The sequence below is a fragment of the Aulonocara sp. 'chitande type north' Nkhata Bay genome, linkage group LG5 (genome assembly GCF_057382095.1).
Source record: "Aulonocara sp. 'chitande type north' Nkhata Bay isolate Kocher_YH1m ecotype deep benthic linkage group LG5, A_spYH_male_GT1.1, whole genome shotgun sequence".
In the NCBI taxonomy this organism is placed as follows: Eukaryota; Metazoa; Chordata; class Actinopteri; order Cichliformes; family Cichlidae; genus Aulonocara; species Aulonocara sp. 'chitande type north' Nkhata Bay.
In genome coordinates, this window is record NC_141348.1 from 37,252,437 (window position 1) to 37,271,163 (window position 18,727).

Sequence of the window (18,727 nt, forward strand, 5' to 3'; positions counted from 1 at the left end):
GGTAAACCTAAAACATATATTTTTTGTCACTGGGACTTGTGGAGGATGTACTTTATATCTTGCTTAGTTTTCTCAGAATTTTATTCAGTCTTTTTATATTCTAATGATTTTCTTTGCTTATGTAACGTACTTCGAAATACATTGTTTGAAAAATAAAAGCATTTCCATTGCCCTGCCTTTCTTCCTCTTGTTCTTCTTTCAGGTGCTCCCTTTAGGGGTCAACAACAGCTCATCTGCTTCCATCTCACTCTATCCTCAGGACCATCTTCTGTCACACCACCCCTCTGCATTTCCTCCATCACCACATTCATCCTTCTATGAGGTCTTAATCATTCTCTCTTGCCTGGCAGCTCCATATTCAACATCCTTTACCCATAATACCTACTATTCCTCCTCTGCACATGTGCAAACAATATAAGCCCTGTCTCTCTGTTGCTTTGACCATGTGTGTGTGTGTTTAAAAATAAGTCATTAAATGATGTTTATCTAATATTTACATCAGTTTTCAATTCTCAAAGCTCTCAAAATTCAACCTTTTACCTTTTCTTACCACTTGGGACAACGAGTGTGCAAACTTACAAGTTGCAGACATTTAGCAATTTGATTCAAGAACACAATATAAAACACATGCCACGACAGTGAATCTTCATTCCTTCTCTCTCCCATCTCTCGATAACTACTCATTATCTTCCTCCTCCTCTTCCTCCCTGCATCTCTCTCCCTCCGTGTCTTTTTGTCACAGCTCCTCCCTCACTTCAACATGGGCCTCCCTCTGTTTCTCTGCTAACAAGTGTCTCTTCTCAGCTCAGCTGTCTCACTGTTTCATCAAACACCCACTGAGAGGAGCGTCGCTTTGACTTGTTACGGGTAAGATAAATCTGAATAATTTTTTATATCTCAGCACTTAATCATACAATTTCACGCTGCAGCACAAATTTGTCTTTACTTTGTGCAAGCAATAAATGCACGATGGAAGTTTTACTTGAAATTGAAATGTTTGGGGTTTTTTTGTTTTTGTTTTTTTAAATTGGGAGTAAATATAATAACGTAAAAGAAGCACTGTAGACATACAATTTAGAAATAGTCAAGAGGCTTTTCCTGAGCATCAGTAGCACTGGCATCCAATAAGAAATAACTGCTGTTTAATATCTAAAAATACCTTCAAACAAACTTTCATTTGAGACAATTTTATGTGTGATTAGAAATAATTAACTATACATAAAAAAACAAAACAATGTTGGATCATCAAAAGTTGTTAACAATGCTGTTGTGACTACAAAACAAATTAAAGGTAGATTATTTGATTTCTCTGTGTATGATAGCACGAGCCAGGCATATCTGAAATGTCACATAGTGTGTTTGCCATTAAAATGCTTTGAATTTTTGAAACCCAGAGCGATATTGATGTGGTGTTTATACAGAGCCTCACGTCATTTTATCTGAGTAAGCTGGTTTAGTGCTATCTAAAAAATGCAAGATACTTTGCATTTTACAATAAGGTCTGAACAGCCCTTCTGTTATCCACTCAACCCAGCAGGCTTAAACTGGAAAACAGAAGAAAGAGCAATATATCAGAGAAAACTGGTGCTTCTCCTTTTATAGGAATTGTTGTATCTAGCCTCAAGTGCTGCAGAAGGCCTCTGTCTACTGACCAAGAATGATCTGAACATTATATATACAATGGATGAGAAATATACATAAGCAGCTCTCCTGTGTGTTTGCAGAATGCCTTTAGGGGGAGGAAATAAGTGTGGCTGCTGCCAGAAACCTGTCTACTTTGCTGAGGAAGTGCAGTGTGAGGGAAAGAGCTGGCATAAATCCTGTTTTCTGTGCAGTAAGTATTGAGAACTTAAGGTAATCCGAATCATTTGATCAACAACTTCTTTAAATCATAAGAAGTGCCCGGCGGGAATGCAGAGTATTTGGCATCACAGGAGTAAAGTGAGCATCCACAGCTTTTCACTAAGACATCTCAGTCCTTATTTGGATCCACTGCAAACATGTGACAAATACTTGGGCTTCCTTTTATGGCGAAGGAAGGTACACACACTCAGTCTCAAACACTGAGCAGTATTTATCTGAGACTGCCACTGTGGTGTACACCATTCCCTTCTGTCACACAGACTTTGTGGGTATGCCATAGCTAAACATCTGTTTTTAAAAAAAAAAAATGGCGGCTTGTGGTGGGTGACTGCTTTTGAAAGATAAGCTCGTGCTGTAGATGCTTGAGAACTAACGAAAGAAAACTATGTGTATATTTGTTTTTCTCCCTTTATCTCTGTTTTAAGTGGTGTGTAAGAAAAACTTGGACAGCACAACTGTGGCTGTTCATGTGGATGAGATCTACTGCAAATCCTGCTATGGCAAGAAATATGGGCCAAAAGGCTATGGCTACGGAGGTGGAGCTGGCACGCTGAGTATGGATACGGGAGAGGGTCTTGGAATCAAGCCTGAAGTGTGAGAAAAACAACTTCCTCCTTTCTTTAACTGCTGAAACATTCAGATATATAACAAAGAACTCTATAATCAAAACAAAGACTAATATTTTATGTATGTTTGATTTACCACATGATATAATAAAACACACCAAACCTCTTCAGGTTCTGTATTTAAAGCTTAAATGACAGATGAGTACGAGGAAAGAAATACATTGATTTTTTTTTTCTTAATTCCATATGAAAAGCTTTCCCCCCCCTCTTTCTCTTCTAATGGCAGGCAAGCTCCTCATCGCCCCACAAATAACCCCAACTCCTCCAAGTTTGCCCAGAAAGCAGGAGGCTCAGATGTGTGTCCACGCTGTGGGAAAACAGTGTATGCAGCAGAGAAGGTTATTGGGGGAGGCAATGTAAGAAAGAGAAAAGCTGCAGTCTCAATGTGCAGTCTTGTTTCAAAATAAAAGTAGATGACGATTTAAAACATTTCTTCCATGTCTCTTCAGTCATGGCATAAGAGCTGTTTTCGCTGTGCCAAATGTGGAAAAGGACTGGAGTCCACAACCCTTGCTGATAGAGATGGGGAGATCTACTGTAAAGGTTTGTGTATAAAAGTATTATCTAAAAGACAAAAATATCCCCGGGTTCAAACTGATTAAATATAGAAAATGCCATTTTTTCTTGTGTAATAAGTGTATAGTACATTTATATTATATTACCATATTTTAATTACCAAATAAAGACAAACTGACATGTCAGTTTATAACTGACAAAATAATAAAGCATATTAAACACTTCCCATCTGTCTGTTCAGTCACTCAACTGAGTAAAAAGACAAAATAACATTGAAAATCACTATGATATCTCTGGTATGTTTGAGTTGAACTGCATGTCCACTGCCAAATTACTTGAGACAGATGCTCAAATGGCAGCAGCTCTGACACATTGACCAAGATTTCATTAAATTTATGCATTCATTTTTTTTTATTTTATTTTTTTAATTAACACCAATTCTAATGACAGGCCTAATTGATTTTACGACTGTAAGGCCAATCCAATATTCAATGATCAATGAGGCCAATCCAACACTTTGTGCGATATTCATTAATAACAGGAACATTTCAGTAGACAATTAAGAATATGTTTTCCCACACATTCCTTCCGTCTTCCATCAGAAAGCACTAACACGTTTATGCATTGCAAAATGGTCCACTATAGGCCTTTCTCAGTTCTAAAAAAAAACGTCTAAGTGCATTCGTAGTAAACCCTTGACAAACAGCAATAAAATTATAATTTCCCAGTATATAGTTAATATTTTATATGCTTAAATGTTGATATCCTTATCAAGCTCATAATTCCAGCATTAGTTCTATATTCTATATACAAATTATGCACAGGATTTCTCATTCATTTTAATTTCCTTTACAGGTTGCTATGCAAAGAACTTTGGTCCAAAGGGTTTTGGCTTTGGTCAGGGTGCAGGCGCTCTTGCTCATTCCCAGTAAAGCCTGAAGCCTTAGCTCACCTGGGACTGACATCTGGTGGGCTCCGATATCACAGCTTCTGGGATCTCTCAGTCAACATGAAGCTTATTTCACTTTGCCCTTTCACTTTAGCTACAGGCAATGAAAAATGAAAGAAGCACACATCAGCAGCTCTTTGAAAATATTCACCAAGCAAAGTCTGCTCCTTACTTGATGTTGCATTAGACTCCAGTGTATACAACCCCAAGTCCAAAAAAAGTTGGGATGTGTACGTGTTATAAATAAAGATGGACAGAAGTGATTTGCAAATCTCATAAATCTATATTTTATTCACAATGGAACACAGAAAAGGCATTACATGCTTAAAATGAGGTATTTTACTTTTTCATTTTGAATTTGCTGGCAGCAGCATCGTTCAAATAATTTGGGATCACGACAGCAAAGGAAGTGCAAACGTAAGACTAAAAAACACAAAGCAGTAGGAACAGAAATTCAACAATCTGGAAAACACTGCATCCACAAATTGATGATCAGCATTCTGAAATTTTACCAGAAAGTAATATACCATCATCAAAAGATTGAGAGAATCTGAAGAAATCTGTGTCCAAGGGACAAAAATGAAAATCAGTACTGGAATCATGTGATCATCAGTAAACTCATCGGGACGACATTAAAAACATAACGGTCATAGATATTGCCTGCATGTACTCAGGAACACCTCTAGAAACCATCGTCTCTCAACACAGTTCACTGTGTCATCCACAAATGCAGGTTAAACCTCTATTATCCAAAGAAGTGCAAATACAGAGGTTACAGAAACAAGTTCCAGACTTGTATGGACCGTTAAAGGAAGACGAGTTGGTACACCGTGGTAAACACGGCCCTGTCACAACTTGCTTGGGACAAGGCTGTGACATGTTTTTGCTGTCAGACTCAAAATGACCACATTTTATTTTAAATTTGTACATTTTCTCAGTTTACACATTTGCTATGTTTTTTATTTTCTGTTGTGAATAAAATGTGAGTTTGAGATTTGCAAATCATTGCATTCTATTTACCTGATTACATTTGCTACATTGACATAAGTGTAGCAAACACATCTACAAATGTTACACTGACATCTAATTCGTGTGCACTCACTGAGTAGTTAACAATTTGGCTTAAACAGCACTAGAACATGTACACAAAAGCAACTTGGCTTATCGAGTGCTAAATTTAAATAACATCTAAAAATAATAGACAACAAGAACAAAAGAAGAAATTATACACTGACAACTGTGAGAAAACAGTCTTAAATCATGCCTCAGTTACATTGGTGCTGAAGCTTTTCTTACTGCCGAATGTTATAATTAATATCTTAAGAAATGCATTTCTTGCTCTAACACAAAATAAATTTAATGGCAAAAGCAAACAGTAAGTTTGAAAGTTTTCCTTACTTGTCGTAGTGCAAAGTTTTTCATTGTTGTTTTTTTATCTGCTACTCAGATCTGATTAAATCAGCATGCATGTTTATGTGATCTCAAGTGTGCTTGACAATCTTTCTAAATGATTATCTAACTTAACAACATGCCAGTTGTTGTGGTGAACAACAGAGCCATAGTATTCAGCCCCATCTCTGGCTGCACCGAGGAGTTGGCACACTGGCCAAAGCGCTATGCAGCTGTGGTGGTGGTATTTGTACCACCACCACAGATGTGTGAGTCACATCGGCAACAAAACTACAGCAGAAAGTCACGCAAACATCAAGTGTTACAGGGAAAAGCGCAACTCTTTCATTTGTTGATATGCTTACATAAATATGCACTAGTCACCAGAATGTTATGGCTAATATTGTGTAGGCGATCCAGTTGCAGCTGAGGGTTTCCTGTGGTGTCTGCTATGGACTGAACTTATTCTCTCCTTCATTCTTTCTTGGCAGTCTGGTGGCAGTTGCAGTCCTGTTTCTTAAAACCAGTGTTTTGTTATGTGTTGTTTGGGAGTGCCATTGCCGTAGGGATTTGTGCCATTTTGGAACAATGTTTATGTGGGTGGTAACATACAGATAAGAGTCAGTACTCAAGCTTTTTGAATCGACAGCATTATCAATCACACATCCCTCGTCTGTGATTTTAATGGTGCAGCAGTTTGTGTTAAATAGGAAAACCCCACAGATCCCCTTAAGCCAGTTTCTGTAGAAAGCAACAGAGTAGCACTCCATCACAATAAGATGCATTTTTCAATTATCAATAGGTCCGTCTTTAAATTTCTCCATATATTGACGTAATGTTGGTGTACTTGTTATACACTACCATATCACATTAAAAATCCAAGAGCAAAGAAAGGAATATGCCATCATGTGACCACTCAGTGACAGGGCACTCAGTTCTATGTCATATCAGACTTTACAGAACAAGTACTGGCAGTTTATCCACATACACAGTAATAAAACCTGAATCATTCGGTTGACATTTTAAAGTTTTTTGTCTTAGAAAAAAAAAAACAAAAAAAACAAAAACAAAACCCAGAAAACACCCAGAGACTAGTGCAATGTACACCACATAATCCCTTTTCATCTGTATTTATCCTTCCTGCTTCCTGGAAACAGTGCTACAAACACTCACAGGACTGCCGATTCTGCCATATATGCTGTGGAATCAGAATCAGCTGCCATGAGCTAGGAGGGCAACTCAAATCAGATGCAGGGATTGAGTCCTGACTTAGTGAGAGCAAAAGATTATTTCCTGCATAGTCCATTTCACATCCTTGCTTCAAAAATAATAAATAAATAATAATAAGACACAGCTTGAATTATAACTGAAAGAGTACAAACACATTGTACTCTTGCTATAGTTTTGAAAAACTAAATGTTTTCCCAGCTTTCAGTCATCACTGGGTGACAGGCCTGGGCTGTCCCAAGTCCCAGTCTTGCCTTTTGATCTGCCCCTTTATAAAAGCAACACATCAAACAAATACAACCATCAATTTAAGAGTCTTCTGATTAAAGATGACTGTTTGTGTCCCATACTTGACAGAGCTTCAACATAGTTACTTTGTCAAATAACTGTTTGTGTTCCAGCAGTCAGGATGTCCACTGGACAGGCGCGTAGCCATTTGACTGACTATACTGCAAACTCATGGCAACCACCCTCTATCCTTTCTGGCTGCTGCAGTTTCTGATATTGACAGCATATATGGAAACAATATAGTGCCCCACTTCTGGTCACATGCGACCAACAGGTGGTGCCCGTTATCCAGCAGATCTAGGCTTTAGCAAATTTACAGCCACATGTTTTAGGCTCTGTGGATGGTTATATCCGGCTCTCTGTGTGAACTCTAGATCAAAGCTGCTGTATCAAATTAGGACTTTGTTAGGCTATTATGTACATGACTGACTTTCAAACTGGACTTTCATGTTTGTTGTACTAAGTGGAGAGTATGTCGGTAACACAAACATCGCCCAGACACAAATAATTTCATGGATTACTTTAAGGACTTACTGTCCTTGTGAGTGTGAACTGAGCACACAAATGTGTGTTCACAAAGACAGCCATATTCATCTGTGTTTTTATTTTGCTTGGAGCACACAAACCCCCAAATGCAAAGCATGCACACAATTGCAGACCGAGACCCAGTATCAAAGAGTGGCAGCATCACACGGTGTTGCAATTTGTCTATGTTTAGTTGTGAGGCCGTGGCCAAATGAACACTGGAAACTGCATTCCTGTCTTAAAACCAAGGGCTTAATGTTGTCTGCAGCCATTATCCTAATCAGACCAATGGGGCCCTTCAGTCTCAAAGGGGACATGGCAAGTCTCCAGTATCTCTTTCAACAGCCACAGAAAACCTCAGAAAATCATCTGTACTAACAAGACAGACTGTAGGCTGCTTTATAGTTGATTTAACTGAGGTGATGAGGAGGTATACACAAAACTCTGACCAAATGTCAGAAGAAAACAATAACTGATCCCGCCTAGAATTTTAAATACTTTACTTTTGTAAAAACAGACTAAAGATGAAAAATTTATTCAGAATGATGTTGTTTATGCCACTTTGCCACACATTAAAGTTCACACATATTATTATGAAGAATAGAAAAGCGGTGATCTGTCAACACAACACAAGCAGCACAGGCACGATTATCTTGAGACCACCCCCTCTTATGGTGTGTGTGTGTTTTTCTATTTAAGTCTTATTGTGATAGAGAGGAGGGCCAAAAGGGAGCTGGAGATAAATGTTTCACTGTTCTTCTCTCCATCACGTCGTCTTTGTCTGCATCCACAACATCAGCAAAGAAAGGTAATGGCATAGTCTTCCTGCTACACAGAATACTAGCCAGTGTAGTTTTCCCTGTTCTTTTTCACTTTGTAATATATTAATTTTCAATATATAATTTTATTACCAATATATAAACTGCTGGTATTTAAGAAAAGATCAAATAATATTTTTTTTCCAGATAATACTTTGGTCTATTTCAGCAAATAGCAAAAAGTAATAATAATTTAAAAAAAAAACAAAAAAAAACAAAACGACATGTATTACAGGTTACCTGAACCGAAGGTGACAACTCCTTTTTTTGGTTGAGTTTGATCAGTAGTCTGACATTCAAAGATTTAAAGTTCAATTACCTACAGGAAGAAAAGCAAATCATGATAGTTCTTTTCTTGTGCAAGAATTTAAAATTGTTTTTCATAAACCATAAAAATAACAAATATGTCAAACAGTAAATAACCTGAATAGCAGGAAATGTATTGCTCTTTTTAAAGCATTACAACAAAGCACTCCCAGTTGTTGATCTGCTAACACTGTTCAGTAGCTCAATAGAAACCTGTAATCCGCAACTAGATTCAGTTCACTCCCTTAAGCAAGAAAAGGCCAAACTGCTTACTTCAAGACAATAAATTATGAAGGGTGTCTGCTTGTTTTGTCTAATGTGGCTATAAGCTAAATATCTGCATGGCTATAAATTAAAACAACAAAGTACTGTAACACAATATGTTACACCATCGATGGAGAAAAAAGAATATATGTGTCATATAACTTGGTGAACATCAGTCATGCAGTTTAAGTCTGGGGTGTTCTAAGATTTATAGAGCCAGTCTATATTTGTGTCTTGATGCTACAAAGCAGTGAGGGGGAAAGTGGAAAATAAATGCTATCAGGAGTGGCTGCCATGTCGAGGGCCTGGCATGCTTTTCCATGTCTGCCATCACTTCCCTTTCATTGTTATCAGCACTGAGAGGCAACTAGATGATTTTATCCAGGAGGCTCAATGAGCACAAAGTAACAATGTCTGATAAATTTAATAAAATAAAAAAAACATTGCTAGATAAAGTAAAGTTTTGTCATCCGTTATCAATTTCATGAATAACCGACCTCACTTGTCGTAAAGAATCTGGTATAACAGGCCTTGGGATATCTCTAATGTATACTTTACCGGTAAGTCTTTTAACACTATACCATTGACTCACCCATTGTGTCTTTCAGTGGTTCCCACTGTCAAGCACTTCAAAAACAAAAGGTTTTATTTTTGTCTTCCAGGGGGAATTGAATAGTCAAGATGCCTGAGAAAGCGTAAGTATATTGAGTTTCTATTATTATTTTAATTGCCGATTGAGAGGATCATTTACAAACAGTAAATAGAATTTCCGTAGAAATATAATTTAAACATGGCAGGAGCAGTCAAGAATTACAATGAATTGAATTTCCTGTCATCAATAATAAAGCACTAATGTTGGCCTTCTGTTTCAACCAACAGACCAGAGGTAAGACTGAACTAAATATATTTACACTTATTAATGCTTCAAAAACAGCCACTTCAATCAGCATTACTGTAGACTAATAAAATGCCACAATATGATTAAAGAAACTGTGCTTTTTGCAGAGGAAATCTAAAATCTCAGCCTCTCGCAAGCTCATGCTGAAGGTGAGTAATCTGCAGCATTTGGCACACAATAATATCTCACTCAGAAGGATCGATCAAATAATTACATTTACTTGGTGTATCGTGTTTCAGAGCTTGATGGTAGCCAAGGCCAAGGAGGAACTGGAGCAGGAGATTGTAGAAAAAGACGAGCAAAAGGCAAAGTTTCTGGAGGAAAAAGCTCCTCCAATACGGACCGGTGGCCTCTCCTTAGCAGAGCTACGGGTACCATTTAACATTCATCATCATTTTGTTGCCACCCACAGACTAAAGTTACGTGTGGTTACAGAAATTACACTGTCAAGAACTCAGCTATTCATCTCAGGACATTACGGGGAAATGATCTAACTTTGCAGATATTATGTGAGGAGCTGCATACCAGAATAGATGTGGTGGACGAGGAGCGCTATGATATTGAAGCCAAGGTCTTGCATAACACCAGAGAGGTAAAAAACACAACTGTAGCAAAACTAAAAAAAAAAAAAAAAAAAAACTAAAATAAATGTATATATCAACATCAAATAGATACATATATATCTGTATGTCACTTTATAATATCTTATTTTGGCTTCAGATAAAAGGTAAGGGGTTTATGTCAAATTATCACCTCTAGATCAAAGACCTGAACATCAAGGTATTGGACTTGCGAGGGAAGTTCAAGAGACCTAACCTGAGAAGGGTGAGGGTCTCTGCTGATGCCATCCTGCGCTCCCTACTGGGCTCTAAACACAAGGTCTCTTTGGATCTGCGAGCTAACCTAAAATCCGTCAAAAAGGAGGACACAGAAAAGGTGAAGTCATGAGAAAGAAAAGTAAAATATACAGACACAGCTACTGACAGGAGATGCTTTGGGCAAAAAAAAGAAATTAATACAGATAATCATTTACTCCCCTTGTGCACAAGATGTGCACATCAGGTCTTCTGCTGATGTTCTCGCCAAGTATGAGTGGCAAACTGTGAAAAATCATATCTCTCATATGTATTCTGTGTGTGCTGCAGGAGAAGACAGTGGAGGTGAGTGACTGGAGGAAGAATGTGGAGGCCATGTCAGGCATGGAGGGCCGCAAGAAAATGTTTGATGCTGCAAAAGGCCAAAACCAGTAAAACAGCTGGCGAACAAACAGCTGGCTAACAAACAGTTGGCTAACAAACAGCTGGCTTTCATCTAATCACCATCACTTGCATACCTTGGTGACTTCACATATTCAAGTCGTTTAAATACTCAGTATCTTTCCTCAACACTGAAATAAACAGCATCTCTATTCTCATCGTCCCTGAGTCATCTTGTTTCGAAGAAGTGTTCAGTGATTTCTCTGTTTCTTGTTTATTTGTGTAAGACACAGAAGCATATCCTTTGTAATAAAATAGCTTAAATGAAACTTTACTTCAAAAGCACACAGATTCAGTTCTGTACAGCTGCACACGCGAAACAAAATTACCTGCCAAGAGATAAACGTGCTCAACAGTACAGCAACTGGAAATTTGCAGGCTAAGGAAGCATACAAAGTGCACATACTTACTGTAAGTTTGGTAAGTGAACCAGCAAAGACTAAAACCCTGCGGGAAGAATCAGTCTGCCATGAAGACTCCAGGACAGGAAACTCCAGTTTTAGCTCACTCGAGGATGAGAAACAGAGAAGAATCACAGAAGCAATGGAAAAACACCACTGTCTTAAAAACGCATCTGTCCAACATGACTGGACTTTTTGTGGACGATGAAAACGCCACACGAACCTGGTACTGGAGCTAAACACTGGGCTGGGGACCAGTAGTTTAAATAGACCGCGTCATTGCAGTCTGCGCATGCTCCGTGTAGCCAAAAAAAAAAGAAGAAAAAAAGAAAACCACCGCCGTTTATTGAGCAGTGAATTTTGCACATGTCCCTGCATAGGTCAATAGACTAGACACCACGTTGTCATTTGCCGACACTAGCCAAGTGTGCTTGTAAGTTCTGGGACCACACCCATCTCTGAAAATATGTTTATCGACTCGATGTGAAATATATGACGACGTGGATGACTGAGAACCTTCACAGACGAAATACCTTTTTCACGGTATTGCAAATTTCCGTTTAGTCTTGGACAACTTCTAACTAAAATGCCCACCAAGCAAGTTTTCACAAGTCAGAAGAATATAGTCTCCTTTCAGTCTCACTTCTCTCAGAAAGAAGGAATATGTTTCCAAAATGAAAAGCAGAGAAAATTGTTTTCCCCTGCATGCATCAGGAAAAGAAAAGGGGGGTTCATGTGGGTTGTAACCCTCAGGTAATAGGCCTACTTAAAACAGCTGAAGTTGTTGTTGACCCAACCTGTGCACGGAACCTTTCACCTGTAACCTCTTAACCATCATTTTCATGTGAGCTGGTGCACTGAGTGGTGACCAGTGTGTGACAGTCACTTTTCTTTCTTTATATTTCCGACATATAAAGAAACATAATAAACGGTAGTTTCTGCTGTTGGATTGGATCTAATAAGGGGGGAAGTTTGGTATTTTGCTAAATTGCCCCCCATTAGTTACTGATGACCAAGGATGCTCAAAATAATTCCTAAAGATTGCAAACTGGTGCTCTGGTCCATATCAGCAAATGTTGGTTTTACCACACGGTGGCAGTATTTGCTTATGACTTCACTTCAAACAACGAGAATAATTGTGGGTTCGGTAATGAATGCATCGAGTAAACGTTCAGATGAAAAAGCTATCAATTAAGTGAAAGTTGCAGTGATAGCCGGTGGTACAGTAAGAAAAACAAAACGTGCTGGAGTTAAGAGTCTGTGTGTCGTGGAATTAAAGGGAATTTTATAAGTGGAATTACGAGGAATAAACCTAAAGGCTTATCTGTGTTGTTTTAATCGTCGACTCGGGTGCCAGAAAGGCGGGGTTTTTCAGCAATAAAGTCAAGAAGAGAAGGTGTGACTTGACGGCTTTTGATCCATTCCGCTAAACAAATATTTAGAAAGTAATATGACGTCTAAAAGGAGGAAAAACAAGTTTGATTTCAAAAACGAATAAAGCCTAACATGGCTTACGAACATCTGTTTTACATACTATACAGAGGCGATTCTAGGTTCAAACGTAGAGGGGCTCAGCTCTCGATCAGAATGACAGCAGTGCCTTGCAATTAATATTAATGGCATATGCTGTTTGCATATGCAATTACAGTTTTTTTTTTATTGGTTTGGCGCAGTTTTCACAAGCAATTGGTACATTTTCAAAACTCTTAGTACTTATGTCACAACAGATCATCAAAAGTGCACGTTTTTCAAACATTTCAGCATATTTCCAATTGTGTCAGTATAATACACATAATGACAAAATATCCTTTTCACTACACAAAATAAGTGTTTCATCTAAATAAATGTTTTGTTCACAGTTACTGCCTTTCATAATGTTATCACTATCAAATTTTTGATTTGCACCTCTTATTATTCAGTTTAATACATTTGTCTATCATTTAATTCAACTGATCTTAATGTTTAATCAATGAATCCTTCATTATGTCCATGGATTTTCAACTTGACTGATTGTTGTCTGGTCATTTGTAAGTTACACATTGCTGCAAGAGCAAGAGGTGGTGGTGCTCCTCGACAGAGAGGTGGTCTTCAGAGAAATGTAGGCAGAAGACAACGCACCATCATCTCTAATGAAGTCCGGGCCATCATTGTTGACCATGTGGTTAACAGAGGCTTTACCATGGCTGAGGCTGCCAGGTTGGTACAGCCTAATTTACAAAGGTCAACTTTCAGCTCTATCATCAGAACGTTTCGCCAAGAAAACTGGTATGTCTGCTATAGCAACTTCACTTCTAAAATATAGTACTCTATTGTATAGATGAACAACATGTAATTGTCAGTTTACAGTAATGTAATTTGTAATACTTCAATAATGACAGTATATGATTGTCCTCAGAATTAACAGGAGACAACCTGGTGGTGGTCGCCCACGTGTTTTGACTGACCAGCAGGAGTTGGCTGTGGTGGAAATGGTCAGGGCAAGGAATGACATACGGCTGTCTGAAATCAAACAGGCTATTGAGAACAACAATGACACCTTTGCCAATGTGCTATCAATTAGCCTTCCAACGATTACCCGGCTTTTGAAGAAGCACCAGGTTTCCATGAAACAAATTTACTTGGTTCCTTTTGAGAGGAACAATGTCTGGGTGAAACAACTGTGTTCAGAATATATTCAGGTACAACACTATCAATCAATCAATCAATCAATCAATCAATCTTTATTTATAAAGCACTTTTCATACAGAGAAAATGTAGCACAAAGTGCTTTACATAGTTAAAAGCAGCCCACCCCACCCTCCAACTCACTCCCCACACTCTCAATACACATATATCCCCCCACCCACACACACATACACACACGCGCACACTTAAAGAGTAAAAATTGGGCTGGGCTCGCATGAGCCAAGTGAGGAAACACTTTAACAGGGAGCCGTCTGCACCGGGAGCCGGTCACAGACCGCAGCCTCCAGGCTGGGCACACAGCAGGAGGGAGGCAAAGGAGCCCCCCAGCCAGGCTGAGAGGACCCGAGAGACCCAGCAGCCACGGTCAATAACAGCCCCGGTGCAGAGAGCGCCCTCCGAGGAAACACTGGAGATATGACGCAATACAATATATACAGGGTAAAATGATAAAATAAATAAGAACAGGATACAATATAAATATAAATATAATAAGAAGATTAAAAAATGAATAAGAATAAAATCAAACAAATATTAGGTAAATCCTAAATTAATAATAGAATAACAGGATAGAATAAATAAGCATAAAATAAATAAACGCTAAGTAAAAGCTAAATTAAAAAGGTGGGTCTTGAGCCTGTTCTTAAAAACATGTACGTTCTCTGCGGCCCTGAGCTCCTCCGGCAGGCTGTTCCACAGACGAGGACCATACCACTGAAACGCTGCCTCTCCGTGAGTATGTGTCCTGACTTTAGGGACAATCAAAAGGCCAGTACCAGAGGACCTCAGGGTCCGCGAGGGTTCGTATGGTAAAAGCAGATCTGAGAGATAAGAAGGCCCAAGACCATTAAGACATTTAAAAACCAGTAAAAGAACTTTAAAATCGATCCTGAAACACACGGGGAGCCAGTGCAGCGATTCTAAAACCGGTGTAATGTGGGCCCGCCCTCTGGTCTTCGTCAGCACACGAGCTGCCGAGTTTTGCAAGAGTTGTAAAGTTGAAATATTCTTCTTAGGAAGACCAGAGAGCAGGGCATTACAGTAATCAATGCGACTGGTAATGAAAGCATGCATCAGCATCTCCGTGTTGGCCCGAGAGAGAATAGGGCGGACTCTGGCTATATTTTTGGCATGCAATTACTGTAACAGTACTGACAACTATTAGTTGTAAAAAAAACTAACTAAATTATCATTTTAGAGGGTGATGGAGCTGGACACTGCTGTGAATCATCACAAGTATATTTTTGTTGATGAGGCCGGTTTCAATCTGGCAAAAACTAGACGCAGAGGACGTAACCTTATTGGACAAAGGGCTACCATCCAAGTCCCTGGACAACGTGGAGGAAACATCTCAATGGGTGCAGCTATATCTGAAGATGGTGTGGTAGGCTGTAGACCAGTTCTAGGGTCATACAACACTGAACACCTGATAGTTTTTTTTTTTAAATGAACTGGAGCAGGCCTGTCAGGGAGAAGACATTGTCTATGTTGTTGTGTGGGACAATGTCAGCTTCCACCATGCACAGCTGGTTCAGGAATGGTTTCAAACACATCCTCGCTTCATGACACTCTATCTTCCACCATATTCCCCTTTCCTCAACCCAATTGAGGAATTCTTCTCTACATGGAGGTGGAAGGTGTATGATCGCCATCCCCATGAGCATGTCTCCCTTCTTCAAGCCATGTGTGAAGCTTGTGGTGATATAACTGCTGAGCAATGTCAAGCCTGGATTCGTCATGCCAGGAGATTTTTCCCACGGTGCCTGAACAACGAAGACATGCATTGTGATGTTGATGATGGCCCAATGTTAATAACCGGCTTGATTAATTGTGTAAAAGTGATAAAAATAAAATAAAAAATATATTGTGCTTATGTAAATGACTTGTTGTTTTTTCTCCCTTTTTCGTGTGTGTATATGTGTATATGTGTGTGTATATATGTATATATTATATATATATATATGTATATATTATATATATATGTATGTGTTGTTTTTGTTTTTTTTGGTTATGCCTGAACATAAGTGTAATATTTGCTGTGTAAAGTTTTACAGTTCAGTTACACTCATTCATCACGAAGGACAATTTGAAACGCTTACCTTGTATTATTTGCTCCTGAATGAAATGATTGGTAAAAGTACTACGTTGAAAAAAGATCTTACTGTTTTGTTTGGGTGAGTAAAGCAAATGTTCTCAGAATATATCACAATGATCATATGTTCTGCAACAATGATTAAGTGGAATGAAAATTTGTGCAAATACAATGAACTCATGACATCAGATTTGAAAGAATGACTAGTGGTGTTACAAATGTGATCAAATGTGAGTTTTGTACTGAGAGATTTGAAAATGCACACTTTAGTTGTGAAAATAGTACCAAACCAATTAAAAAAAACTGTAACCCTTTTCACATTCCCAAACCTCAGTTCAGTTGGATACACATTACAATGCTGGATGAGCGATTGTAGTGTCTAGGAAGGATTCAGAGTGAATAATCACAGATTACAATCTAATCTTCCAGTTTTCTCTCATTTCTCATCCTTCTTCTTCTTCTTTGGTGCAACCCTATAAATACGCGGTACCCCTTTGGCCTTTCCCCTTTTCTACAATTCCCCTGTGGGAGAAATTGGTGTCATTTCTTTCCCAATATTGTACAACACACATATACTGTATATTTAGCCACCCTGATGTTTCTGATTGTGTTTTTAGTTCAGATATTGCCATCATTGTGCCTCTCTTTGGTAGATACTGTAAATGTGTGGTACGTGTGTGCCACATATGTGTTATAGACACAGTTAATAGCATGAACAGATAATTCTTGCTAGCTTGGAAGTTGTGGTGACTTGAATAACCCTCTTCCCTACTGTTTCCATTTGGTTGCAGGGGCTGGGGTGGGCAAGTTAATGACTTGGAGGTCTTTGTTTCTTTTACCTTTCATTGTCAGACATAACGCAGGAACACACCGGTTACACAGACACTTCACAAGTCACAGCGTTGTCCCTGCATTATCAGAACAGTTTGAACTTTACAGTTTGAACATCTTCTTTCTGCCACAGGAACAAACGTCTTACTTAGTCTATTAATGACAAAGCAACAACGTCTCTGTGTGAGTGCACTATAACATCATGACATCAACAACACTGGACATAAAACTTGTTTTCAACCTGATGTAAACATACACGTTTGGAAAATATAACACTGAAGATAATTCCAGAAAATAATTCTAAAATATGCTATTATTAGTGCTATTAATATAGCTATTTTTAGGGGTGCTCTGATGAAATTTGGGGGTGGTTGAGAACCTATGTACTATAACAATGTTAGAGATCTCTCCACAGAACATATCTTTATTAACATGATAGTGTTGTAACCTGTGGTTTGCATCACGGTTGTATTACATGGAAAGCAGAGGAATAGATGCCTTTACTTTGTAAAAAGAAAACTTTCAAAAAAGAAAAATGAATGATAAAAAAAAAAGGTCAACATCCACCTTTATATTTGTGAGCTTTAGCCTCGTTCTTTATGCGTATGGCAAAATAGTTTTTGAATCAAAGAAAATCAAAATAATGATATGACACGTACAAAATGTGAAAATGTGACCAGCTTTTTTTTGTATGCTTATTTTTTTAGTGGACAAATCCTTAACAAACGTTCATCTCAAATGAGACTGAAACAAGACAGCATGTTATTTACCCTGGTCCACACAGTGCTTATGGGTACACAGGGTTGCATCATTGAGCCTGTTAGGAAATCACATTGACAGTAAATTCCTCGACTAAACTGATTCTGACTCTGTGAATGAGTAACACAAACACAATAATGTGCATGCACACAAAAATACAAAAAAAGTAAAACATAAATATAAAATTATCTGATCTATGATGTCACTCTGTGTAAATAGTTCACATAAAAAAGCAATAAAGAAAGAAAAAGAAAATTATGATAAAATGCCATAATTCATCGGGCATCAGTTTCATATTAGAAACATGTCAAGAGGTTCACTCGGTGCTGTAAAGGAATAGTTTTTACAATTTCCTGTAAAGAGCAATGTTCTTTTTCAGTGGTCCTATATAAGCTCATAGTACTTTTTTTTGACAAGTAAACTATGTGAAGTTATTAATAAATAATGATACATATAGATGAATAGAATATTTGCAAAAAATGTAACTGACTGTACTTTTGACAAGACGTGACTGACATGTGAGAAAACACAGCCAACCTGAAAAGAGTTACGGTGGAGGAGGAACTCCCATTGAATAACCTTTGCAAAGAAAGTTTTGGCTTCAGCTGTCAAGACTAATCTCCTGATTGTGGGGTTAAATACATTACCAAAAACACCGGGAGTATCAAAAGACTTGGCACGGTCATAAATGATGTTGTTGGTAGCATGTTTTTGCATGTAAGGACTGAGGGCAGAGTTTATGATCAAAGACAATAAACACAGGCTGGAGTCTGAAAAAGGGTGTGAATTTTATGTGAGTATTGTTTTTGGTATTCTGCTGTGGGAAAAATGCAGTTACTTCACTGTATAACAAAACTGCAGGCAAACCTTGTAGAAATGTCATACCCATCTTCAGAATCCTAATAGGAAGTGAAAGCAAATATCAGGAGAGCTTGAGCCATGCAAGAATGTATTTGTGTGCAGACAGAAATATTTTTATAAGTATTATAGGTAACCTAACTCATGAGAAACTGAAACCTTCAGAGAGCAATAATCCT

General features: G+C 38.2%; 2 protein-coding genes across 2 annotated transcripts; both read left to right on the forward strand.

The window, feature by feature from the left end:
• The first annotated feature begins 763 nt into the window (after positions 1-763).
• Positions 764-4,948, forward strand: csrp1b (cysteine and glycine-rich protein 1b). The gene is made up of 6 exons (XM_086293352.1): positions 764-867; positions 1,725-1,834; positions 2,289-2,457; positions 2,716-2,845; positions 2,939-3,032; positions 3,861-4,948. The coding sequence occupies exons 2-6, from the start codon at positions 1,726-1,728 to the stop codon at positions 3,935-3,937; spliced, it is 579 nt and encodes a 192-aa protein (XP_086149478.1). The 5' UTR covers positions 764-867; position 1,725; the 3' UTR covers positions 3,938-4,948.
• A 4,714-nt stretch (positions 4,949-9,662) lies between these two features.
• tnni1b (troponin I type 1b (skeletal, slow)) lies at positions 9,663-10,975 on the forward strand. Its single transcript, XM_086293353.1, has 5 exons — positions 9,663-9,818; positions 9,909-10,040; positions 10,172-10,261; positions 10,429-10,605; positions 10,815-10,975. Exons 1-5 carry the CDS (start codon positions 9,810-9,812, stop codon positions 10,917-10,919), a joined length of 513 nt encoding a protein of 170 aa, XP_086149479.1. The 5' UTR covers positions 9,663-9,809; the 3' UTR covers positions 10,920-10,975.
• The last annotated feature ends 7,752 nt before the right edge of the window (positions 10,976-18,727 follow it).